This window comes from Megascapheus bottae, chromosome 30 (assembly GCF_031878675.1).
Source record: "Megascapheus bottae isolate mThoBot1 chromosome 30, mThoBot2.hap1, whole genome shotgun sequence".
Taxonomy (NCBI): Eukaryota; Metazoa; Chordata; class Mammalia; order Rodentia; family Geomyidae; genus Megascapheus; species Megascapheus bottae.
This window is the reverse complement of record NC_143538.1, coordinates 130,668-156,769: the sequence shown is the minus strand read 5'-3', so window position 1 is coordinate 156,769 and position 26,102 is coordinate 130,668. Positions and strand designations below refer to the sequence as shown.

Here is a 26,102-nt window from a genome sequence, read left to right as displayed (position 1 = left end):
TCATAGCTGTCCTAAATTTGTAAGTATCCTGGTTGGTTCTTGGTCAGTATTGTACTTAGCATATGATACCCAGTTCCAGATATGGCTTGATAGGTCAGTATAGTGGATCATGTGATCTGTCTAGCTTGGCTTGTAAGAGCACCAAGTTTTGGTGCTAGGTAGGTATGGCTTCAAGTCAGAGTTGTATCGCTCACCTGCTCTGTGGTCTTGAACAAATGTATAACATCTCAAAATCCCAGTTGATCATAGCACTGTCTGCCCATGTGTATGCTGTAAGAATGCACTTCATTCCAGATGCTCTGTGAAACTGGCATTTAAGAGGATTAGAATTATGATACCTAGTTGGTATTTGTATGCTGTAAGTAGATTGTAAACGTGTTATTTTGAATAAACTCATTTAATCATCTTTTATAACATCTTATGTGCAATAGTTTAGCATTAGATAATACTTTCAGAACAAGTGAAATTGAAGCCGTTGAATGCTATTTCTCATGGTGTTTTTGAACCATGCTAGTAATATGCCATGTTTATGAAATCCTAAGGCTTTTCCTATATAGAAATCAAAGAGTGTTTGAGTTTTCATTTTTATTGTATTCTGCCTCAGAATTACTTAGCATTGAGGAACGAATAACCATTGAAAAGGAAACCATGGAAATGTCTTAAGCTCTGTTTTCTGATCTTCATTATGGATTATGTATAGAACAGGAGAAGGATATTTAAAAATTAGATTACAGAGGTTATAGTAATAAGCTGCTAAGAGTAATCTGTTGATGGATTGATTGATTGATTGATTTTTGCCAGTCCTGGTGCTTGGGGAACATGGGGCCTGGGCACTGTCTTTGAATTTTCTCAAGGCTAATTCTTTACCACTTGAGCCACAGAACTACTTCTAGCCTTAACTATGTGTGGCCTTTTCTATGTGTGGTACCGAGGAATCAAACCTAGGGAGGGTTTCATGTATGCTAGGCGGGCACTCTGCCACTAGGCTACACTCCCAGCCCTCTGTCAAATTTTTAAATAGTATTTCATTTTGTTTAGCGTATAACTTGAAAAAGTTGATTTGTTTAAACTCTTTATTTCTGCAGTACAAACCGTTACTGTGAGTGTGTGTGTGTGTGTCATTGCCTGTATAATTGTTAATGAAACGAAGCAGTAAGAATTTTCCTGTCTTATTGTAATTTACTTCTTAAATTACAAACTTTTAGCCAGGTGCCAGTGACTCCTGTCATTCTAGCTACTTAGAGGCTGAGATCTGAAGTTCAAAACCAGCTTGGACAGGAAAGCCTGTGGGACTTTTGTATCCAATTAACTGCCAAAAAGATAAAGGTGGAGCTGAGGCTGTAGTCATGAGCAAAAAAGCTCACATCAAACCTTGGCCCTGAGTTCAAAGCCCAGGACTGGCACATTTTAGAAGTTGAGTTTGGATTAAGAATTATGGAATTCTGGGGGAGATAAAAGGGCGATTGACCCAGGTGTATTGCACACATAAATTGACTTGTTAAACCCAAGCCCTTTGCACAACATAATTATGGAAATGCAGTCTTGTCTTTTACTGAAACGAGATTGGTTTTGATAACAGCAGTTCTACTACAGAATGGTAAATCTGCGCAGATATGCCACAGATCTTTACTTACTGGAAATGTTAAAAACCTGTTTTGTTTTGTTTTGTTTTTCCCCAGTAAGGAGCTGGAAGAAGATTGTTCTTGGGACACTGCAGCACTTTACTGATTAGGGTGCTGTGTTTTTTTTAGTTGTTGGCTGATTATTCTAAATAAATGGATAAACTTTAAGGAAACAAAAAATTACCTAGTTTTGCTTAGTTGGCTGCAGATAAAAAGTAATCTCCCTTAGCCCTGAGCTGTGACTCAAGCCTGTCATCCTAGCTACTCAGGAGGTGGAGATTGTGGTTCTAAACCAGCAGGGAAGTCCCTGAGACTCCTTATCTCCAATAAACTACTGGAGTAGAACTCTGTTGTTCAAGTGATAGTTAAGCAGCCTTGAGTGATAGCATCCAGACCCTGAGCCTAGATACGTGTGTGCACGGGCGCACACGCGCACACACACACACACACACACACACACAGTAATCACTCTGTGGTTACATGTAGAAAAACCTGTGGGTTAAAGTTGTATATTGTTACATTTTCACATTGGGTGTAGTGTTATCACACTCCTTTTTATATAGCAGTACTGGTGAAACTTTAAACTTGACCTGATTAAAATGTAGTGCCAAATGAATTCTAACTGTCTCAACTCTGTCTCATGTTAAATGTGTTACAGGAATGAATCTGAAGTCTGCTGCAGTAAAACACTGAAGGCTTTAAAATGTATTCTTGCATAAAACTCAAACTTTAAGTAGCTGCTTATGAGGATAGGGAAGGCAGGAAGCTAATGTCTGTGTCGAGATACAGGACAGCTGTCTGCTCTTCAACCTTCACTGTGTGAGTAGAGACTTAAGTCTGGAACTATGGAATGGGCATCGAACTTAAGGTTTTTAAGCTAACATGCTTGAAGGTGCACAGAAGTCAGCATGATAAGACTTTCAAACATTCTTCTTCTTTTTTATTTTATTTTTTTATTTTTTTATTGTAATTAGTAAAAGGGTTACATGATATTTGCCAGATCGAAGGTGCATTAATTCACATACATTGATACCCTTTCACATGTCTTGGTACCCATTTCCCTCCCCCCCCACACTCCACACCCGTCTTGGTTTTCCCCCCTTCCCTATCAAATTTCAAATAACCAAATACAAATAAATTCAATATATCAGATAACAAAGTGAGATACTGTAACAATATGAGATAACCAAGGGACAGCAAAGGAGATGAGAGACAACATAGTACATTAAGGACAACAATCATTCTTTTTTGTTTTTTTTTACACTAATGGTGTGTAGGAGAATATGGAAGGTGGAGTGGGCGGTATGTTTTTTTTTTTTAATAAGATTTTTGTGTAATAAAACAACTAATGTTAGTGGCCTTAAATCTTTTTCAAACTTATTCTAGGCATTAGACTGTACATGATTGATTTTTATTATAGTGAGGCCAAAGATGATGGGGTTTTGTTATTTTGTTTGTTTTTAGATGGCTGTTTGATTTCAGCTTGCTAAAATAAGGGTTTTTGCCAATCATAAAAGCTGTATTTTAGGACAGTGGCATTTGATATTACTACAGAAAATTGGGCTGGAGCACCGGTGGCTCATGCCTATAATCTGGACTATTCAAGAGTCTGAGATCAAAGAAAATCTCATTTCCAGTTAACCAACAAAACGCTGGCAGTGGAGGTGTGACTCAGTAGAGTGCCAGCCTTGAGTGAGAAAGCTATGTGAAGGCAAATGAGAGCTTGAGCCCCTGGGTTCAAGCCTGGGACAAGTTAAAAGTGGAAAAAAGAAGAATATGATTTAATAGAAATTAGACACTTTGGGCTGGGAGCGTGCTTGCTAGCATGCACGGAGTTCTGGGTTCAATTCCTCATCACTTACATGGAAAAAGCTGGAAGTGGTGCGGTGGCTCAAGTGGTAGAGTGTGAGCCTTGAGAATAAAAGCCCAAGGACAGTGCCTAGGCCCTGTGTTCAAGCCTCAGGACCAGCAAAAAAAAAAAAAAAAAAAATCCTAGCTACTCAGGAGACTGAAATCTCAGGATCGAGGTCCAAAGCCAGCCCAAGCCAAAAAAAAAAAAAAAAACAAAAAAAAAAAAGGTGAGACTCTTATCTCCAAATAACCAGCAGAAAGTGGTGCTGTGGCTTGAGTGATAGAGCCCAGCTTTGAGCTGAATTGTTCAGGAACAGGGACCAGGCCCATAGTTCAAGCCCTATACCACTGACAATAAAATAAAAGAAAAGAGCTCTCATTTCCTAAAGTCAGTTGGAGATGTTTTAAACTTACCAATTTTCATTTTAAAAACATTGATAGTCTTGTTTAAAAAAAAAACCCAATATTTTTCTCTCACCTTGAAAATGATCACCTCAAGAATCTGATCGGAAAGGCTTTTTCTGTTTTTGTTTTCTCTGGTCTACCCCTCCCTGCTTTTTTACCTCATGGATTTTTAGGAGTAAACCACTAAATTAAATAGCCTTTTTCACTTTCCACTCTTAGAAGATGAGAAGGGATGAGGAGTGCACAGATAATGATGTAAACATCTCATAACTGTCAGGGACACACAGAGTAGCAGGTATTAAATTTGCGTGGTGTGTGGTATGCTTAAGATCTTGAGTGGGCTTTCTCTTCAATATTTCATAAACGTTGGCCATAGGAAAATCAAAATGTATCTTGCTAGGTCCTGTTCTCCTCAGCTACACAGGAGGCTGAGATGTGAAGATTGAGGTTTGAAGCCAGTTTGGGTAGGAAAGTCTGTGAGACTTCACTAAACTGCCATTAAAAAAAAAAGTATCTAGAAACAGTGCGTGAGAACATATAAAGCATATTGAAGAGCATATTGAGTGGATACTTGGTATATGTGTGTGTTTCTATTTATGTAATGTATGCTGGTACTGGGGGCTCTTGCTCAGATTTTTGTTTAGAACTGGTGTCCTATCATGCCACCAGTGCAACCTTTTTTAGCCAGTCCTGAAACTTGGGCTCAGGGTCTGGGCACTGTCCCTAAGCTCCTTTTGCTCAAGGCTAGCGTTCTACCACTTGAGCCACAATGCCACTTCTGGCTTTTTCTGTTGATGTGTCATTGAGAAATGGAACCCAGGGCTTCATGCATGCTAGGCAAGTACTCTCCCACTAAGCCACATTCCCAGCCCCTCCAGTGCAGCTTTTCTTTTGCTGATCAAAGCAGCAAAAAGATCTCAGATCTGAGTAGCTGGGAATTACAGGCCATTATCTCCCAACTGAAAGTTGAGATTCTTGTGCAAGAGGCACAGATGTGGTGCAAATAGATGAGTGTTGGCTGCAGGGAAGAGATAAAGGTTTTGCCTTGTATCTTCTCTTTGTGAACTGGCCAGGAGCTAAGCAGCTTCCTGTGTGCAGAGATAATCTGTCTTCCAGAAGCTCTGGGGAAGAAATACTCTAATTTTCCTTATTTTATAATCCAAGCCTCTGTAGTTCAAGATTCAACTCACAGTCTAGCCAAATAAATTTGGTAATCTTCTTAGCCTTTCAAGTAAACTTGTCACACTGGCTTAATTTGGTTCTCCTGTTGTGTTGGCATTGTTGTGATACACTTCCTCCACTCATCTTTTTTAGTGTCCAAATAAAATGCAAGGTGAAGGAAGCCTTCAGAACATGATTCATGGAACTTTTGAGTTTTTTACAATGAGATTGGAGAGAAAAGATATCAACATAGGAAAAAGCTTTGTGACTACTGAGCGTGTGAGGAAAAATTGTATAGTAGTAAATTTGTTCATTTCCTTTCATCTGAGATGATTTTGCACGCGAGCGCGCGCGCACGTGTGTGTGTGTGTGTGTGTGTGTGTGTGTGTGTGTGTGTGTGTGTTGGGAAACTTCAGAGGCTGTTTGCTCAGAATATCTCTTTTCTGCTGGTTGGTGCTGCCTCCCTGGCCTAATTGGTCTGGTTAGATTGTAAAGTATTTGTGATCATTTGTATATTGACCCATTTTAAATTGGCTCTTGATCTTGACATTCTGTCTCAGTCAAGGAGATTAGAATAGACTCTCCAAACATGTTAGCCACTTGAATTTTTTTTTTTTTTGGTTCGGATAACAACCTTTCAGAGAGCTGGCATGTAAAATACTCCTCCCCCCTCCCCACACACCCCTTGTCCCACTTGTGGCAGAGCTCTAGGGCCGTTTTCCTCCTCCTCACCATTCCCTCCTCTGCCTCAGTGATCCTTGGACAAAAGCACATTTAGAATCAAACATTTATGAAAGACTGCAAGGGTGATAAGGGTGAATGAAATACAGGTATAGGTTCTTTAAGATTTAGTTCTTAAACTCTGGCTCCTTGTGGGAAACATGTAGACATTATATTCTGCTACAAGAGGAAGTGATTTTGTGTTATGTGGGTCAAAATTTAGGTGGTTTCTCCTGAGTAGTTAACTTGTTTCCTTCTTTAGAATATTGTGCCTTTTAAGTAGTCCTATCTGTTGTATCAGCTGCTAGGAGGAATAACATCAACTGAATGATCTTTTGTTGTGTTGGTTATGGGACTTGAATTCAAGGTCTAGGCGCTATCCCTGAGTTATTTTGCTCAAGGCTAGCACTCTACCACTTTGAGCCACAGTGCTACTTCCTGTTTTCTGGTGGTCCATTGGAAAAAGTCTCACAGACTTTTTGCCCGGAATGGCTTTGAACCATGATCCTCAGATCTCAGCCTCCTGAGTAGGTAGCCACGAGAGCCTGGCCTGAATGATTTTTTTTTTTAATTTACTTAATTTTTTAAAATGTACTTAATCTACGTAATTGTTAGTACAGAGGGGTTTCATTTACATTCCTCAGATAGTATGTACATTTCCTTCCTCACAGTGTCATTTATCCTCTCCTCTCCCGATCCTTCCCTTTCCACCCACAAATCGCATAGTTTACTTTCTTTAATACCCTCAATTGAATGATTTGGGGGTGGGGTGGTTCATGAACTGAATGATTTTTTTAATTAGCTGAGGGTTCTTCCAGTGGGAGCATTTTGTTTATCCACAGCATTTCTGATTTCTTAGAAGTTCTTTAAAAATAATGTTTCCTTTGTATTGACCATTTTCTTTCTTTTTTTTTTTTTGCCAGTCCTGGGCTTGAGCTCAGGGCCTGAGCACTGTCCTTGGACTTTCTCAAGGCTAGAGCTCTACCACTTGAGCCTCAGCACCACTTCCAGCTTTTTTCTATGTATGTGGTACCGAGGAATTGAATCCGGGTCTTCATGCATGCTAGGCAAGCACTCTACCACTAGGCCAAACTCCCGGCCCCTTCATTGTGGCTTTTGATGAAAAGCCACAGCATAGCATTCTGAAAAGACTGTAAGACGGTCTTCCATTAATATCACCTTCATTAAGGTGGTATTTCTGCATTAAGTTTCCCTTCCTATTCTAGGGTGGTGAGATTCCTGTGGCCTGCTGATTTTAGATGCGGACTTCTCAGCCTGGGTACTTTCATGATGTATCCTTATCATTTCCCACCAACCTTTCCTAGAAACAGCTCTCCTCAGCTAGGGGGTTTCGTGTCCCCTAAATGTGGTGTTCCCCTGGGAAATGAACTGCAGGCATACACACAGTGTACTCATGGGAGCTGGTGTACACTGTCCGGGCGAAGGCCCGCTTGTTGATGTGCGATCCTGTGTGGTGTATAAATGCCAAATGTAAGCATTTGGTGAGGTTTTGTTAGCAGTTATCTAGATTTGATGGATCTTTGTTGGATACCATTCCCTCATACTCGTAATCCAGAAAATGTATTCTCCTTGGTGGAATGGAGGAATTTGCAGATGAGCCCTGGCCAAGGAGCACTGAGGAGCTTGTGGAGGAAGCCTTTTATGTCTTGGGTATCCAGCTGCCTGGATTTGAGACTGGAGCCACCATTGTGATAAGCTGCAGGCCTCAGAGTTTTCTCTCTGTGGAGACTTTCCCTCCCATCCATTCCCCAAGTCCTGGGGAAGAGAAATGAGGCGCCTCGCCCCGCCTGTAAGCAGCCTGGCTCTGACCACTCAGGCTACTGTACATTCGCCTTTGTGCTCTGCTCTGGGCCCTGTTGCAGCCCAAGTTGTCCCAATGTGCCTCTTCTCAGTGCGTGTGCTGTGTGTTTCATTAAGCTGTTCCTTTGTGCCAAAATAGAGTGCCGTATGAAGATTTGTGAGCTCTTTTTGGCAAATAACCGTGTGGTTAGAGTATTATATGCTGTGGTTATGGTGCTTTGAGGCAATTTGTGGAGTTGGTTGGTTGTTTTTGTGCAGGTCTTCCAGCTCGAAACTCAGGGGCCTGGGTGTTGGTCTTGAGCTTTATGGCTTAAGGCTAGCTTCCTTTCCAGCTTTTTTTTTTTTTCCCTGCCAGTCCTGGGGCTCGTACTCAGGGCCTGAGCACTGTCGTTGGGCATTCTCAAGGCTAGAGTTCTACCACTTGAACCACAGTGCCATTTCTGGCTTTTTTCTATGTATGTGGTACCAAGGAATCAAACCTAGGTCTTCGTGCATGCTAGGCCAACACTCTACCACTAGGCCAAACTCCTGACACCCCTACCCCCTGCTTTTCTTTTTGCTTCATTGGAGATAAGAGTCCCATGGGACTTTGCTGCCCAGAGGCTGGCTTTGAACCTGGATCCTCAGATCTCAGTGTCTAGCTAGTGCCACTGGCACTAGTCTACAATTTGAGCCCTGAACACAAAACTGGAGCGAGCATAGCAGGGCTGGTTTACCATCGTGGCATCTTGTTTTGTCTTTCCTCGATGAACAACATAACCAACATAATTTTGCCATCATTCAATTATTCATCCACCTTTTCTTCGAGTATCTGTATATTTGGCATTGTTGATTATAAACAGAAGTTCTTTCAGAGCACAGCCATGCCCATTTATTTGTTTTATCATCTATGACTTTTAAGTTAAAAAAAAGTGGAGCTGTATAGCTGCTTGCTTGTGACAGGCTATATGCCCACAGTGTTAAACGGTTTTCTACTGGTGTTTTGGAAGAAAAACTTTCAAGTGCTTGCAAGTGCAACCCTGAACAATAACTATAATTGCTGATCTTTTTAAATGTTACAATCTTTCCTATTACTACTTGCTCACTTTCCAGATTTCATCCTGTATTGAGGGGACCATGGGTTATGGGTTTATGAGATAACCTCCTTCTGAAATTGGGAGATCAAGGAACCATGCGCTGGATTGTTCCAGAGGTTCAGATTTCAGTGTGCTGTAGGTGGATTGGAAACTAGATGGAATGAAGACTTTACCCGGAGCGGCCAGTATTCCAGAATAATACGGCAGAGTATAATCATCAAGATTTAATAAAACGGATAATTTTGATACCTTGTCAAGGGCTGGCCTTTTGTTAGAGTGTATTGTTACATGTATGTGTACACACACACACGTGTGTGCATTGACATACATGCAAAAGCTCTTTTTCCTTTGACATGTTCACACAAATGTCAACAGAGTCAAAAGGACAAATTAACATTCCATTATTTTCTTGGACAAGGTCTTTTGCTGTGTAGCTCAAGCTGGTCTGGACTGTGCTATACATACATAATGTAGGCCGGCCTTGAACTTGCATTCCAGTCCTCCTCCTTAGCTTCTTCTGCCTGAGTGCTGGGGTAATAGGTATGACCCCACACCCAGCACTTTTTTTTTTTTTTAATCCTTGAGACAGGACTGCCTGCTGTTGCTCGGGCTTGAAGTGATCTTCCTGCTTCAGGCTCCCAATAACTGGACATACAAGTGTGTGTCGCCATGCCTGACTGGATGCTAGTGTTGTTCTTATGAAAATAGTTTTTACTCCTAGACCTCTGCACACAACGTCAGAAGGCCTCATGGTCTGCAGATTACACTCCCACAAGCAGCAGACGTTGAGCTTAAAGAGCAAACTCAGTTTCCTCGAAAGGAACTTTCTTGTTTTTGTCTTGGAATAAGGGTAGATGGTTTAGCTGCTAGTTTGGTGGTATGTTGTCACTGATGGCAGGTTGGTTTTACTCCTTCATGCCCTGAATAGTAAATGGCTTGCATCTGCCAAGCATAAAATGGACCAAATTGCTGGCCACCAGTGGCTCATGCCTGTAATCCTAGATCCTCAGGAGACTGAGGTCGAGGGTCAAAGCCAGCCTGAGCAGAAGAGTCCAGGAGGGGACTCATATTTAAGTGGAGCCTGTGGCTCTAGTGGTTGAGTGAAAAGCTCAGGGACAGCCCAGACCCTCAGTGCAAACCCCAGGACAATTGTGTGTATGCAGATGCTTGCACTTGCGCACACACACACACACAATCCCTGCTGAAATGGAGGTAAAATTTCAGAAGTTAGACACAAAAAGGATGGTATATTTAGGACAAAGACATTTAAAAGAAAAATATCACCTGAAAGTATTAGGAACTGGAGCAACTTAAACTTAGCATCGGGGGAGGGACAAGGCATCCTTGATAAGCTTCAGTTGAGCAAAGGCCTGGAGAGGCTGGGCCATGGGAGACCCTGCAGCCTGGACAGACTCTGGACAAAGGTGTATGAGCTGCGGCTCCCCAAGAGAGGCAGCAAGCAACAAGGAACCCCGGAGTCGCTGTTGGGAGTGGGTCAGCCTCTATGTGAGGCTGGAAACTTACTGGAGGACACACACACACCGGTCCTGGGGCTTGAACTCTGGGCCTGGGCGCTGTCCCTAAGCTCTTCAGCTCCAGGCTGTCGCTCTACCCCATCTGATTTTCTGGTGGCTCATTGGAGATAAGAGTCTCTCGGACTTTTTGTTCCCCCTCTGGCTTTGAACTGTGATCTTCAGATCTCAGCCTCCTGAGTAGCTAGGATGACAGGTGTGAGCCCCCAGCACTGGCTATCGGAGGATTTTGAGGAAGCAGCAGGTGAGCTGCTGGGTAGATTTTAACAGGATTACTGGCTGCTCTGTTGGGAAAAGATTGCTGGAAGGAAAGACAGATCTCAGAAGCAGTACATTGGTTAGTAATTGCTGCACAGTGAATGATGGTTGAAGCTCTGAATTTAAACAATCTTTTTTTTTTTTTTTTTTTGCCAGTCCTGGGCTTGAGCTCAGGGCCTGAGCACTGTCCTTGGACTTTCTCAAGGCTAGAGCTCTACCCCTTGAGCCTCAGCACCACTTCCGGCTTTATTCTATGTATGTGGTACCGAGGAATTGAACCCGGGTCTTCATGCATGCTAGGCAAGCACTCTACCACTAGGCCAAAGTCCCGGCCCCAACAACCATAGTTTTTAAATGTTTAGTTTAGCAGTGTTGGGGGTTGAACTTGGGGCTTCCACCTCTCGTCCAGCATGAGGTCATGGAGCTCCAGCTCCTAGCCATGTTTTAATGTTGGGAATGTGGACGAGGTGTGCTATCAACAGCCAGTGTGACCCATGGAGCTTTTGGCCAGAGGCCTCAGCCACTCTCCGTGGGGGCCTTCCTTTTCACCTGGCTTCTCCAGGGTGAGCCTGCATTGAACCAAGCATGCAGACAAAAGGATCGATTAGTAACACTTGCCCGCTGGTAGTGGGAAAGGATGGGTCTTTTCAGTAAGTGGCTTACTATCCAGTTAGAAATCCCAGTGGGGCAATCTGAACTTCTAGCTCATTTTAGGTAAATATTCAAGTCCTGAGTATACAATATCCCCCTGTACACATTAACATATTTTTTCTTTTTTTCCTTGTGGATCTTAGGGCTTTTAATTCAGTGCCTAGATGCTGTCCCTGAGCTTTTTGTTTTGTTTTTTTTTTTTTGTGCTCAAGGCTAGCTTGCTCCCACGTGGAGCCATAGCCCCACTCCCAGTATTCTGGTGGTTCTTTGGAGACTTTGCTTCCTGGGCTGACTTTGAACCATGATCCTCAGATCTCAGTGTCCTGAGCAGCTAGGATGATAGGTATGAGCCACTGGTGCTTGGCTTTATTTTAAATACTTTTGGGACAGGGTCTTGCTAGGTAACCCAGGCTGGCCTCAGACTTGGCGTTCCTCCTGCCTCAAGTGCTGGGCCCTGGCTACAAGGCTCTTCTTGATAAGATTCACAGCCAGTGGAGACTTACTGACCTTCGGTTATGCAGTTTAGTATCTCAGGGATGAGATGTTTAGATCTGTAATAACACAGGTGTTACCTTCATGTTAGCCAACTCCCACCCTTTTTGTCTTTCAGCCCAAGCAACAGCAGGAAAGACAAGCTGACCTAGGGAAGTGGGGACTGCTATACAGAGAACCACAGAGCCTCCTCAGTACAGTAGGAACCCTAACCCAAAGCCCCTATTTTATCAGAGTGAGTAGCGTCTGTCCAGGGCTTCCCGTAAACCCGTTTACTGGTCTGTTTGCTCTGTGCACTACCCCGGATTTCTTTTTTTGGGGGGCGGGGAGGGGTTTCTCCTTATGAACTATAACATGGTCAATACATACACAGGCCCTTGTGCGCCCCCCCCCCCCAACTAGTGTCCACATGGCAAGTGGGTTGGAAAGCGTTGGGAGTCACTCTGTCCTCAGCAAATGCCAATCTCAAGCACCTGTGTCAGATTGGAACCATTTTTTGATGGACGATTTTTTTTAAAAGGATATATTATGCAGTCTCAAAAATCTACTTTGTTCAAAAAAAATCTCTCTTGATGCAGTCACAAAGAGAATTAGCTACTTCTCAATCGCTTTTGGTTAATTTTCCAGTGATTTTTTTTTTTTTTTTTTTTTTTTGCTAGTCCTGGGGGCTTGAACTTAGGGCCTGGGCACTGTCCTTGGATTTTCTTAAGGCTAGCACTCTACTATTTGAGCTACCACACCACTTTTGGCCTTTTCTGTGTACATGGTACTCAGGAATCAAACTCAGGACTTCATGCAAGCACTCTACCACTAGGCCATGCTCCCAGACCCCCTTTCCCCCCACCTCCTTTTTGGTACTGGTCCTGGAGCTTGAACTCAGGGTCTGGCCACTGTCCCTAACCTTTTTTTGCTCAATGCTAGCCATCTACCACTTGACCCCCCCTGCCATGTCTGGATTTTTTTTTTTTTATGTTGTTTACTGAAGATGTAAATCTCAGGGACTGTTCTGCTTATTCTGGTTTTGAACCACAATCCTCAGATTTCAGGCTTCTGAGTAGCTAGAATTATAGGCATGAGTCATCAGTGCCCAACTGTGTTTTATTTTTTTAAGGGTAGAAGGACTTTTCTTATCACCTTGTATGGTGGTGGTATAAAGTATAATTTATGTTTTTGACTCACTGTTAGGTGTTTTTTCCCTCTGAAATTAAAAATCTCAAATTAAGATTTTTATCAGTGTCAGCAAGGTTCATCCATAAATGAAAGTGACCTTGAAGAATACAGGTCCTACTTACTAGGGCCTAGCTGATGGATTTTTAATGTAAAAACATAAACCTGCTGTGTCACATCTAAACTATCTTTTTAAGAAGATGCACAAGTCTTGTAATAGGTAATATTCCCTTTCCTGACACACTGGGGTGTGAATTCAGGATCTTACCCTTATTCTTTACCCTCAACATTGGAAGTACTTAAAAAAATTATTCTCAGGGTGCCACCTGTAACCTAGCTATTCAGGAGGTTGAGATCTGAGCATCATGCTTCAAAGCCAGCCCAGGCAGAAATATCTGGACGTGGGGCTGTGGCTAAAGGGGTAAGGCAGTAGTCTTGAGCTAAAGAGCTCAGGGACAGTGCCCAGGCCCAAAGATCAAGCCCCATGACAGACAAATTAAAATTAATATGTCCCCCAACTAAATGTGACTGAGGTGAATTTAAAAACTGAAGTTGGCCAGGTGTCAGCCGCTCTGCATTATGGCTGCTGTTAGTCATCTTTTTTTTTCTTTCTTTCTTTTTTTTTTGGTCATGGGACTTGAACTGGCGTGGGCACTGTCCCTGCACTCTACAGCTCAAGGCTACCGCCCTACCCCTTGAGTCACAGTACCATTTCCGGTTTTCTTTTCTTTTTTTTTTTTTTTTTTTTGCCAGTCCTGGGCTTGAGCTCAGGGCCTGAGCACTGTCCTTGGACTTTCTCAAGGCTAGAGCTCTACCACTTGAGCCTCAGCACCACTTCCGGCTTTTATATATGTGGTACCAAGGAATCGAACCCGGGTCTTTGTGCATGCTAGGCAAGCTCTTTAACCACTAGGCCAAACTCCCGGCCATCACTTCCAGTTTTCTAAAGGTTAATTGGAGATAAGAGTCTCATGGACTTTAGTGCCGAGGTTGGTTTTGAACCGTGATGCTCAGATCTCAGCCTCTTGAGAAGCTAGTCATTCTCAAGGAATGCTGTCTCCGTTTTTCTTTTTTAAAATGAATAAATACTACAGTATAAAACCATTTCTATTAAATATTCTTATTTCCCTTTTGTAACTGAAAGATAACCTTTTTTTTAAAAATCTAACACAAATACATAGAACAACAATGTAATTGATTTTTTTAAAGAAAGATTTTTTTTTTTTAAAAAAACAACAATTCATTTTAGGCATCCAGGCTATTTGAAGAAACTTAATTTAGCCAGAAAATGAGGTCGTGGCCTAGTGTCAAGGTGAAGTGCCCTTGACCCAGAGAGCGGTGCAGACAACTTCTCTAGGAACACAGCGCAGTTCCTGCCACAGACCGTGGAACTGGTCGCCATTTGGTGAACAAGGAGCTTTGTGAGGTAAACCCTTCTTTCTAGGCTTGATGTGCTAGGTGAACGCCAGAGCCAGTCTTCTTTCATTCAGGCAGAGCACAAGCCTGCTTCCGGCATTGTCAAACCGATTCTGAGTGTTAGCGCAGGAACATAGCTGAGGTGGGATTCGCCCTGGCGCTCAGCTCATTCCAGGACCGTTCTCTTCCCATACTGGAGTACGTTGTGAGTGCTAGGCTGGATACTCCTTCGGAGTGGTGAGACAAATGTTTCAGGAGAGTTAAACTAGTGAATCGGGAGTTCCAGTCTTCAGATAGGAAGGGTAGAAACTCAGTTGGAATGTGAGATTTTTCACAGGGGAAACTATTACAGCCGGATAACTGACTGACTTCTAGGAAATGAAGAAAAGGGAAATAAGTTCATTTGGCATGGATTTGCCCTTGGAGTCTGGTTTGTATTGCACTCACTTATTGTAGGAATTTAAGTGTTTAATTTCATGGGTTTTTTGTTTGTTTGTTTGTTTTGCCAGTCCTGGGGCCTGAACTCAGGGCCTGGACACTGTCCTTGAACTTTCTCAAGGCTAGCACTCTACAACTTGAGCCACAACACCACTTCTGGCCTTTTCTGTATGTGTGGTACCAAGGAATCGAACCTCAGTCTTCATGCATGCTAGGCAAACCCTCTACCACGAGCCCCCACTCCTGGCTTGTGCTTTTCTACTGACAAGAGCTTACTAGGTAAAAAGACTTAAACACATACACACGCACACACACAAAACCTGAAACTATACAGTATCTTAAGATTCACAAGTGATTTAAATTCAGGGTAAATGAAATTAAGTCATGGATGCTAGGAACTATGTGAGAGAGTTGGAGAATGAGTTTTAGTGTGTTTCCCTTCTCCTTTGCCCTCTCCGAGCCTTCCAGCACCCCCCAGCTGGCCCTGTAGGCCAGGGACTGGCCTGTAGACTGGCTTCTGGTCTCCTTGTTGCCTTAGAGATTTGCATATTGTGTCACATGCCATAAACCAGAACTTTCGTGTGGTTGGTGATTTGCTTTGGTGGTTCTGAAGTTTGAACCCTGCCTTCTGGCTGGCCAGGGAATGCACCCTTAGCCAGCCTGTATCTAGGCTTCCCTTCATGGCTCTGGTAATGGGCACACCCCATGTCCAGCCCCCCATTCCAGAGGGGCCTGGGAACTTCATGGGCAGAGGCCGGCCTTGGACTTTGGTCCTTCCAGCTGAATCTTTCTGAATCTCCCACAAAAAGTACATTTTGTGTCTAAAATGCACAAATGTGGTTGCTGTTTCTCTCTGTCTGTCTCTCTCCCAGTTAGTTATGGAATTCTCCCCTAAGCCATGGAAATCCTTATCACCTGTTAGTGTGTCCTGTGCAAGGCAGTGTGGCTTTAGAGGAATACTCATACTGTGTGCTTTGAATTTTAATTTTACTTGGATTTTTTGTTTTCGTTTTTGCCAGTCCTAGGCCTTGAACTCAGGGCCTGGACACTGTCCAGATTTTGTTTTGCTTTGTTTTGTTTTGTTTCACTCAAGGCTAATGTTTTACCTTGAGCCATAACTCCACATCTGGCTTTTTTGCTGGTTAATTGGAGACAAGAGTCTCACAGACCTTGCTGTCCCAGCTGACTTTGAACCATGATCCTCAGATCTCAGCTTCCTTAAGACCCAGAATTGGGCTGGAAGTTTGGCTTAGTGGTAGAGTGCTTGCCTACCCGAAGACATGGGTTCGATTCCCTGGTACCACATACATAGCAAAAGCCAGAAGTGGTGCTGTGGCTAAGGTGGTAAGGTTCTAGCCTTGAGAAAAAAATCTGAGAAGCTCATGCCCAAGACTGGCAAAAAGGAAAAAAGAGAGAGAGAGAGTGCGAGAGCGCGTGTGCGCGTGCCAGGATTATAGGGATAAACCTCTGGCGCCAGGCTAATAGTGTTATTATGAAAATGATTGATGGCAGCATTGTACTTTGATCTGTGCCTGCTGGAAGTATTCTGTATCTTCCACCTGTCACTGCTCACCTTTGTGCAGTTGCACTGGGAAAGTTCGTTTGCCTCCTGCCTGACTTCATTTCAATGCCATTAGTAGATAGTGTGCTGTATTTGAGGGTGTAGGCCAATGCTTTGAAACTTTTGTTTTTATTGCTGCCAAAGAGGAACAGCCCTTAATTTTTTTTTTTCCTAGGTAGTGGCACTATGGCTCAAGTGGTAAAGTAATAGCTTTGCTGAAGAGCCCAGAAACAGCACCCAGGGCCAGAGTTCAAGCCCCCACCCTTGACCAAAAAAAAAAAAATTTTATTCCATGCCCATCTCCATAAAATAAAATTCAAAGTCTCCAGATACTATATACTTTTTAATATATTGTATGTGTATCTTTTTTGGGGGGAGGGGGGGTCGGTTGTGGAGCTTGAACTGGCCTGGGTGTTGTCCCTGAGCTTGCTTTCATGCAAGGCTAGCGCTCTGCCACTTTGAGGCACAGTGCCACTTCCTATATCTGGGTTATATACAATAGAAGAATAGGATTTACGCATGCATGTGTATATATGTGTGCTGTAAGAGTGAATATTTTCCCTTTAATATTATGCTTGGGTTGTGTGAGTATATGTGTGCACGAGTGTTTATAGGCACCCTTAATGCTATGTCTGGAAGGTGTGTGTGTGTGTATACATGTGTACACACATGTGCATGCTCATTCTTCTTCCCCTATACAAATGAGTGTTTGCCCATTAATACTATGTCTGGATTGCTTAACTACATTTTGCAGCAGCAATGACTTCTCTTTTCGCTTTGATGACTTTATATTTCCTAGAGCATTTGAAGAGATTTTGGGTATAATGAAAATGTAGTGGCATTTGTTGATTTGATATATTACAGATTAATCTGAAACAAATTTAAATTTAACACTAATTCATTTCAAAGGTTTTTTTTTGCAGATACTCTCTTGTGAGTTCTTTAGTGATAAGAGTGGCATTGTCAATTCATTTTAACAAATCTCTTCGGAGCCTTGTTCAATGGCAAAATTCTTGTGAGTTATATGTACAGTGTTACAAAGCAAATCTGGTCCTCTAGTTGGAAAAGGAATATTTAAATAACCTTTTCAAACAATGGAGTTGCTGTTCTTTTGTATTAGACCAAATCTTGACAATTGCTAGTTGCCAAGGAAAGTTGCAAGGAGGACTCGGAATCACATAAAACCTTTGTGTCTTGTCAACATTAATTCTAATGTTCATTCTTTGCTTTGAATGGATCTCTTGTTCCTGAAGAATTTTGTACCACGGTACAAAGGCTACTGGGAAAACTGGGGTTCACTGACTTACTGAGGTTTTTCTGTTGATTCATTCACTATCTACTGTACATATTACTATTACCGCACACCTGTATTTCCAGCTACTCAAGAGGCTGAGATGAAAATTGTGTGGTTAGAAGCCAGCCTAGGCAGAAAAGCCCGTGAGATATTTTTTTTTTTCCAGTTAACCAGCAAAAAGCTGAAAGTGGAGTTATGGCTCAAGTGGTAAAGCACCAGCCTCGATTGAAAAAGCCATATGAGGCCCTGAGTTCAAGCCTCAATACCAGAATAGAACCAAAAAAACACTACTAATCTCACTAGAAACATGGAAAATCTTTGAGACCGCTGGGCCCCTTTCCTTTGTCCATGCTAATGAATACTGTCAGTTGTTTGCAGTGACAGGTGCCATCTCCTGTCCCTGTCACAGAAGTGCCTGACCTATAAGCCTAGCCATTAATAAGCAATTGATCAGCTTTACACTTTGAGAACCACCAGACACCTCCCCCAGCTCCCAGCAGAAACCCAGCCCTATCACTTGGGCTTGCCAGTTATCTTCAGTTCGTTGAGCATTTATAACCCATTACAACTAGACATAGGTTAATTTAGAGAGAGGGGAGGCAGGCGCTGGTGGCTCGCACGTGTCAACCCAACTACTCAGGAGGCTGAGATCTGAGGATTGCAGTTCAAAGCCAGCCCAGGCAGGAAAGCCTGTGAGACTCATCTCCAGTGAACCACCAAACATTAGCGAGAAGCAGAGGTGTGGTTCAAGCTGTACAGAGTTAACCTTAAAGAACAAAGCTCAAGGACAGCCCAGGGTTCAGGCCTCACGGCTGTCACCAAAGAAAAAGAGAGAGAGAGAGCTACAAACCAGTGTCTTGTCAGGAACGACTCCTCCAATCCCGATTCCATCATGGTGATTTAGTTGCATATTTACAGCGTGCAATCGGCATGGAGATCTGAGTAGCTTACTGTTTGGTGGCACACTGCTGATGGATTCTAAGGTGACTTGCCTGTCTAAGGGTCTGAGTACAGTCCGTGCAGTTTGGGGACTTTGGTTTGGTTTTTAAAAAGCTCGAGGTTGTGAATGTACCCCAAACTTGGCTGGCCTCAAATTCTCGAACATTCTTTGGCCTTCCACAGCCTGCTCCATGATGGGATTGCAGACTGATACCACCACTCTAGCATGTTGCTTTTTAATGGAAATACAAAGTGTGCTTTTTCCCTTTCTTATCTAGACAAGTACTTTCTAATACCTGGTTCTGAAATTCTCTGTAAGTTCTGTCTCCTGCAATGGCCTTCTCAATTTAGGTGAAAGAAAAGTCTAGTACCAGGCCTAGAGTATAGCCTTGTGGTAGAGTGCTCGTTTAATATGCACAAAGCCCTGGGTTTAATTCCCACAGATATAGAAAAGCTGGAATTGGTGCTGTGGCTCAAGTGGTAGAGCTCTAGCCTTGAGAAAGACTCAAGGACAGTGCCCAGGCCCTGACTTCCAAGGAGCCGTTGCTTTGTGGGAGCGATGGCTCATGGGCTCCTCCATCTGCTGTGATTGATGGTTGCCCTTGCTGGCCTTCCAGATGCTTCCAGGACCTGGTGCTGTCTCTTAGTGTTTAAATTTCCTAAAAATACATTTCTCAAGGGGACAGGAAGGGTGAGCAAGCGCAGTGGTGCTGTTTGATGGCACTGTGTGGAAAATGAACTGTAGAGCTCGTGGGTGGGGGTCAGCCAGGGGAGGAGACACGGTCCAAATGAGAGGTGTGCTCACGGCCTGACATAGGGAGTGCTAGCCCCCTAACACCTTAGCAATAACATTATAAAGCCGGGCACGGCGGCTCACGCTTGTCATTCCAGCTACTCAGGAGGCTGAGAGCTAAGGATTAAGGTTCAAAGCTAGCCTGGCCAGGAAAGTCCGTGAGAGGCTTATTTCTAACTAACCAGCAGAAAGCCAGTGGCACAAATGGAAAGAACTCAGAGATGGTGTCCAGGCCCTGAGTTCTGAGTTCAAGTCCCAGGACACACACACACACTCTGCCCGTGTCTTGTCTGTCTGTCTCTCTCTGTCTTTCTCACACATGCACACACAGACACACACACACCCTTACACACCCTTCCTCTCTTTCTGACCATTCTCTGATTGCCTCGAGGCTCTGAGAAGAGCCTTGTCTGGTTCTGGAACTGGTGATCAGCTTCTGCCAGAGCTGAGTGGCTCTCCAAAGCCAGGAGGTGTTCTGTCCCTTGCTCTCCATCTTTACCAGCTGTTACTGTATTCCACCAGGGCGAGCCACACTTCAACGTAAGAACTCCAGGCCAAGCTAGTGGCACACATAGGAAAGCCTATAATGCCTGTTCGTCTTTACCAGGATTTGAACTGAACCATACTTACAGTCCTGTCCTCACTGACGTCGCGTTGTGTGTGAACCCCCCCCCATGTCCACTGGGTTGGAGGTGGAAGTCTGGGGGTGTCTCTTTTTGCCATAGCTCCCTACTACTTTGAGCCACAGCACCACTTCTGGTTTTCCCGTGGTACATGAGAGATGAGTCTCACCTACTTTTATGCCCTGGCTGGCTTTGAACCATGATCCTCAGATCTCAGCCTCCTGAGTAGCTAGGATACAGGTGTGAGGCACTGGTGCCCAGCTTTCCTCTTGTAGAAATCAAGTGGCTTTGGCTCAGGGGTCTGGCGGAAGCCCTGGTTTGGGTTCCTTGCTGATTGTGTGCACGTTTCAGGTGTGCAGCTGAGGAGCATGGCTCAAGAGACCAATCACAGCCAGGCGCCTATGCTGTGTTCCACTGGCTGCGGATTTTATGGGAACCCTCGCACAAACGGCATGTGCTCAGTGTGCTACAAAGAACATCTTCAAAGACAGAACAGTAGTAATGGTAGAATAAGCCCACCTGGTGAGTAGCCCTGTCACAGCGACACGTCTGTCTGTCTGTCTGTCTATCTGTCCGTCATCCCTCAGCATGGCACAGTCCCATGCAGTCAGCGTGTCCGTCCTCCGAACACCTGAGAGCTCACCCCTGTCTTGCGGCTGTGCTACAGACCTCTCGCTGCTTTATGAGAACAGAGAGAGATGCAGTGCTGGCCATCTTAGAAAGGAAGGCGGGGAAGAGGCTGCAGCGGTGTGGCTCCCTCCTCTGCCCTGTAGCTGTTGAAAGGAAGAGATGTGGGTTTGCCACAGCAGAGCTTAGCAGACGTTGGCTCTGTCACTGTGGGGTGACTCACAAGTAAGACATACACGGTTCCTGGGTGTATTTGGGGGTTTACTTGAAATCAAGGTGGTCTTTGGTCTTTAGCAGTGGCATAAGGTTCGATTCCTCAGTACCACATATATAGAAAAAAGCTGGAAGTGGTGCTGAGGCTCAAGTGGTAGAGCTCTAGCCTTGAGAAAGTCCAAGGACAGTGCTCAGGCCCTGAGCTCAAGCCCAGGACTGGCTAAATAAATAAAATATTTTTCAGGGGCAGGAGTGTGGCCTAGTGGTAGAAAACTTACCTAGCATGCATGAAGCCCCGGGTTCGATTCTTCAGTACCACATGCACAGAAAAAGCGAGAAGAGGTACTGTACCTCAAGGGGTAGAGTACTAGCGCCTTGAGAAAGCTCAAGTGCCCAAAATAAATTATATATGTGTGTGTGTGTGTTTACTTTTTTTTAAAACTTATTTCAGGGGCCAAACTGTAGCTCAGTATAGGCCCCGAGTTCAGGCCCCAACACTGCAAAATAAATTCTCATCCTCAAACAACTATTGCTGAGCTTTTTACCAAAAACAACAAAACGAGTCTGTAGTCCCTGCACTGTGTTTCGTGGCATGTGTGTTGATCTTTCTGGGCAGGTGTGGGCTGCCTCAGGTGTGGCGTGGCTAACGTGGGCTGTGGTTGCATTGCAGCGACTTCTGTCAATAGTCTGTCTGAATCTTTACCAGTTCAGTGCACGGATGGCAGCGTCCCAGAAGCGCAGTCAGCATTGGACTCCACATCTTCGTCTGTGCAGCCAAGGTAAGGGCAGCTTGGCATGGCGGTTGGAAGAAAGGGCTCTAGTTTCCATAGTTCTGTGACAGACACTGTGCAAAACCATTTTAGGATGGTGTTAGGAACAGCTTGTGATGTTGGGGTGTCACACAGGAATAAAGACATCAAGTGGAAAGAAATTCAACAAGTCAATTTATCTCTGCAGAGGGGTGCCTGCAGAAATCGGGTAGGCGAGTGCACAGAGCAGCCAGGCTGCGCCCTTTTATTCCTAACCCAGCAGGCCACGCCCCCGGCTCCTATAGGCTGAGCTCAGGTTCACAGTCTGCAAAGAGATGGGCCTTAATTAACCAGGATGTAATTGAAGAGCTTCTAATGGGATATCTATATCAAAGTGCTCAGGAAAAGGATATATGTAACTAAAATGTAATTGATAAGAGCCAAGCCAAAGCAGGAACCTTCCAGAAAAACAATTCTCTCAAGGTGAAAAGATGGAAGAAGCACATTTCTTGCATAGAAAAGAGGATTTTTCTCCCAATTAATTGGCCTAAAATTATATCTACCAACGGTTAGAAAAAGCTTTTTGCTGTTTTAATATTGGAAAAGCATGTTTTTTGAAGTCTTGTGTTTTTCTCCCCCTTTTTTAGAGAGGGGGTTGGGGGAGAGACAGGTTCTGGTGGCTTGAACTCAGGGCCTGGGTACTGTTCCTGAGCTACTTCATTCATGGCTGGCACTCTACCACTTGAGCCATACACCCACTTCCAGCCTGTGGCTGGATAGTAGGAGATGAAAGTCACAGCCTGCCCAGCCTGAGTTTGCTTAGACAACAGGCATGAGCTCTTGGCTTTAGATTTCCTTTCACATCCCATTTTATTTCTTCCTCTATTACATATGTATATATGATATGTGTAATATGTGTAATACATATGTATCATATAATACGTATTTATATATTATATATATATATTGAAGTTTGTAAAATTGTAGTCAGCAAGTATTTTAAAAAAAAAACAGCTCTTGTCACAGTTTGTGTAATACTGTACTATGATTCAGTACTCATGTGTTTGAACTGGGTGTCAAAGTTCAGCTACATTCAGAAATACTTGATTAAATGACATTTTATTCTGTTAGAAACCAGTTAAGCACGGTGAGTCTGTGCCCTGTGTTCCACTTTTCCCGGCCTGCTGGAGTTGCTCAGGTCTGTCTGGCGGAAACGTCGTGGACAGCTTTGAGTAGGGCTTGTCACCTCGTTTTCATGTAACGCCTGAAGGACACGCAGCATTGCTTTGGATGGCCTATGCAGATTGCTCTCCGGTTTCAAAGCTCTGTGATGATGTTAAGTTACCAGCATGTGTCTGTAGATTCGATAATAAATTGTATTTACCTCACTTTAGTATTCATGTGTGGAGATGATCTTTTATTTATCTTTTTATTTTTTTAAATTGTTTTTGCTAGTCCCGGGCCTTAAACTCTGGGCCTGGGTGTTGTCCCTAGGCTCATTTTGCCTAGGGCTAGTAACTCACCTCCACTTTCATCACTTTTCTGTGATTAATGGACTTTTTGCTATCTACATCTCAGCCTCCTGAGTAGCTAGGATTACAGGCATGAGCCACCCATGCCTGGCTTTTAACATCAAGCTCTTTCCAGGCACGTTGGCGCATGCCTATAAGTCCTCAAATCCAGAAGGCCGAGGGAAGGGTGTTTTCATTTGTGCCCACGAGTCCAGATACTATAGTGAGTCTGTTTCAGAACAAGACAAGACAAATTGAAGTTTAAAAAAAAAAAAAAATCTTCTTCCATTAAAGAAATAAGAAATGCAACCATCTTTGCTTTTCTAGCCCTGTATCAAATCAGTCACTTTTATCAGAGTCTGTCGCGTCTTCCCAAGTGGACAGTTCGTCTGTGGACAAAGCAGTACCAGAAACGGAAGATCTGCAAGGTATGCACATGCGTGTGCCTTACGTCACATGGGACTCCTGGCCCGGCTCTCGCTGAGGCACCGCCTGCTTTGTGGATGGCTGGGTTTTTATTGTGATACTAGGTTTTTTTTATATTTAAATGACATAACTAATTTTAACTAATTTTCCTAATTTCAAGCTTCACAAATGTTTCACATAACTGTGTAGATTCTTCAAATGGATCTACACTGCGGTCATATTACTATAAATGACCAAAAAATAATCAGCTTTTTTTTTTTTTTTTTTGCTAGTCCTGGGCCTTGAACTCAGGGCCTAGGCACTGTCCTTGGGCTTTCTCAAGGCTGGCGCTCTACCACTTGAGTCATAGCACCATTTCTGGCTTTTTCTGTGCATGTAGTACTGAAGAATCGAACCCAGGACTTTGTGTACAGGAGGCGAGTACTCTACCACTAGGCCATGATCCCAGTCCTTAAGTAGAACTTTTTTTTTTCTTTTGCCAGTCCTGGGAACTGAACTCAGGGCCTGAGCACTGCCCTTCGGCTTTCCTCAAGCCCAAGTGGTAGAGCTCTATCACTTGAGCCACGGCACCACTTCCGGCTTCTCTATGTACATGGTATGGAGGAATCAAACCTGGGTCTTGGTGCATGCTAGGCAAGTACTCCTGGCCCTAAGTAGAACTTTTAAGGAAGAGCAGGGATGGAGTAATATTTTAAGAGCACAAGTAGAAAAACAACAAAGTCGGTTGAATGTTGGGCTGGCATTGGGGAATTAGCCAGGAGTGGGGCTGGAGCTCTCGGTTGCACTGTAGAGGCTGTGTGGGTCTGTGCTGTACCGGGAGGCTGGCAGAGGTGTTTGGCAAGTGACAATGTAAGCGATGGACTTTCAGGATGGTGTGGGTCATTGGTAGTTAGTAAGAGGATCCAAAGTGGGTGGTCTGACTGGTGTCAGGGCAGGGATTCAGAGCGTCTGGGCATCGATGAGAACCAGGAGAAGCAGGGGAAGGATGGCAGAGCAGAACAGAACGGGGAGCCAGGTGGAGAGGGAGTGAAGTGAGAAGGAAGAAAGGCTGCTAATCTCGGAGGGGTATATTATTCATGGTATGTTATTTAAACCGTTCGTGGTGAGATTTTATATGTAAAGGTCAAGGGGGGGCAGAGTGTGGCCTCGTAGCAGATTGCTTGCCTAGCATGCATGAAGCCCTGGGTCCAATTCCTCAATACCACGTACACAGAAAAAGCCAGAAGTGGTGCTGTGGCTCACGTGGTAGAGTACTGGCCTTGAGGAAAGCCCAAGGACAGTGCTCAGGCCCTGAGTTCAAGCCACAGGGCTCGCAAAATACGTGTGAAGACGAGTGTGGGCTAGTAAGGTGATAGTGCCTTTATATCATTCTGGTATACAGAGAACATTACTGTTTCCCACCTTCCCTGAATCCATGAATTCAGGGGGCAGTCATGGCTCCCTCAAGGAGAAATTGTAGTGTATTTCAAAAGCTCAGAGCCTTTTTTTTTTTTTTTTTTCATGGATCATTTGAATGACTTTTAGGTTAAAGGAATATTAACGTTAAATTTCCTGAAGACCTAGTGTTTGTAATTTCCATATAAGTGAACCTTTTGGCACATCACATGTAAGGCTTACCTTCAGCTGAGGTGGGGGGTGTTGGGGGGGAGATAGGGCTTTTCCACACAAGGCTAGCTCTCTACCACTTTGAGCACCACTTCTGGTTTCCTGGTGGTTCACTGGAGATAAGAATCTCATGGACTTTGCTGCCTGAGCTGGCTATGAACCGTGATCCTCCGATCTCAGCCTCCTGAGTAGCTAGGATGACAGGCGTGAGCCACCGGCGCCCAGCCGGAAGGTTCTGGACTTCATCCATACGAGATGAATTGTCTAAACATGACTTCTCAGCAATGGTTGGGACTCTTTTGGCAAAACATAGCATGGCTGAAAATGAGGGATTTCTTCCGATTTTGAAGAATGGAAGAGAATCACAAAAGTGTCTTAAAAGAACAGCCAAGCTGGACGACTCACAGTGTGCCAGACTTGAATCCAAGGCACAGTAGTGAAGCCTGGCCATGCGTGCATGTTTCCTCCTGGACTAGAGGACGCAGTGGGAAATCCACGCATGTCCTCCTGCTGTCTCTCACGGTTCCAGAACAGCCGTGAGACACCAGCCTTCTGCACTCCAGAGATTTCCCCAGGGCTGAGGGTGGTCATGTGCTGGAGAGCCTTCATAAGAACTTTTCCCACTAAGGACGCCATTACTTGTCAAGGTGGCTCCTGAAGAAATGCCAGTTAGCACCAGGTGCTGGTGTCTCACACCTGTGCATAATCGTGGCTCAAAGCCTGCCCAGGCAGGTAAGTGTGAGAGACCTTCCACCCTGCAGTGGAGTGGAGAAATAGCCGGCTTCCACAGAAAGCCCCTAGGGTCTCGCATGGATAGGTCCCTGGTTCTACACACGGCCAGAATGAACCGAGAAAAACTCAGTGTGGCCCTCAAGGATCAGGGGATGCCACCTGGTCTCTGGGCAGGGCACCTGCATTATGTGGACAGGTGGTGAGTTAGGGTACGGTGAGATGGTTCATTGTCCACGACGCAGGTGGTGTGTGAGGAGAGGTGTGTGCGCCTGCGCTGATTGGCTCTCTCTGTTCTTCCCACAGGACCCAGAGCGGAGGGCCTTGTTCCTCTTGAGTGTGATCCTCCATGTGGGTAGTTCAGCCAACACTCCACCCGCCCAGGGAGGGGCCTAGGCCTGGCCTAGCTGGGTTCCCATTAA

General features: G+C 44.3%; 1 protein-coding gene across 6 annotated transcripts in view; it reads left to right on the top strand.

The window, feature by feature from the left end:
• Positions 1-26,102, top strand: part of Zfand6 (zinc finger AN1-type containing 6) — a 60,165-nt gene that overhangs the window by 30,938 nt on the left and 3,125 nt on the right. For 2 of the 6 annotated variants that reach the window (XM_090321799.1, XM_090321800.1), the window contains exons 2-5: positions 20,172-20,342; positions 21,331-21,439; positions 23,248-23,348; positions 25,987-26,031. In XM_090321799.1, coding sequence (XP_090177925.1) covers positions 20,189-20,342; positions 21,331-21,439; positions 23,248-23,348; positions 25,987-26,031 — 409 coding nt within the window. In that variant the 5' untranslated portion in view covers positions 20,172-20,188. Of the gene's footprint in view, positions 1-2,280; positions 2,442-11,707; positions 11,825-14,005; positions 14,183-20,171; positions 20,343-21,330; positions 21,440-23,247; positions 23,349-25,986; positions 26,032-26,102 lie in introns of all 6 variants that reach the window. The other 4 variants (XM_090321795.1, XM_090321797.1, XM_090321796.1 and 1 more) reach the window with 4 other exon arrangements.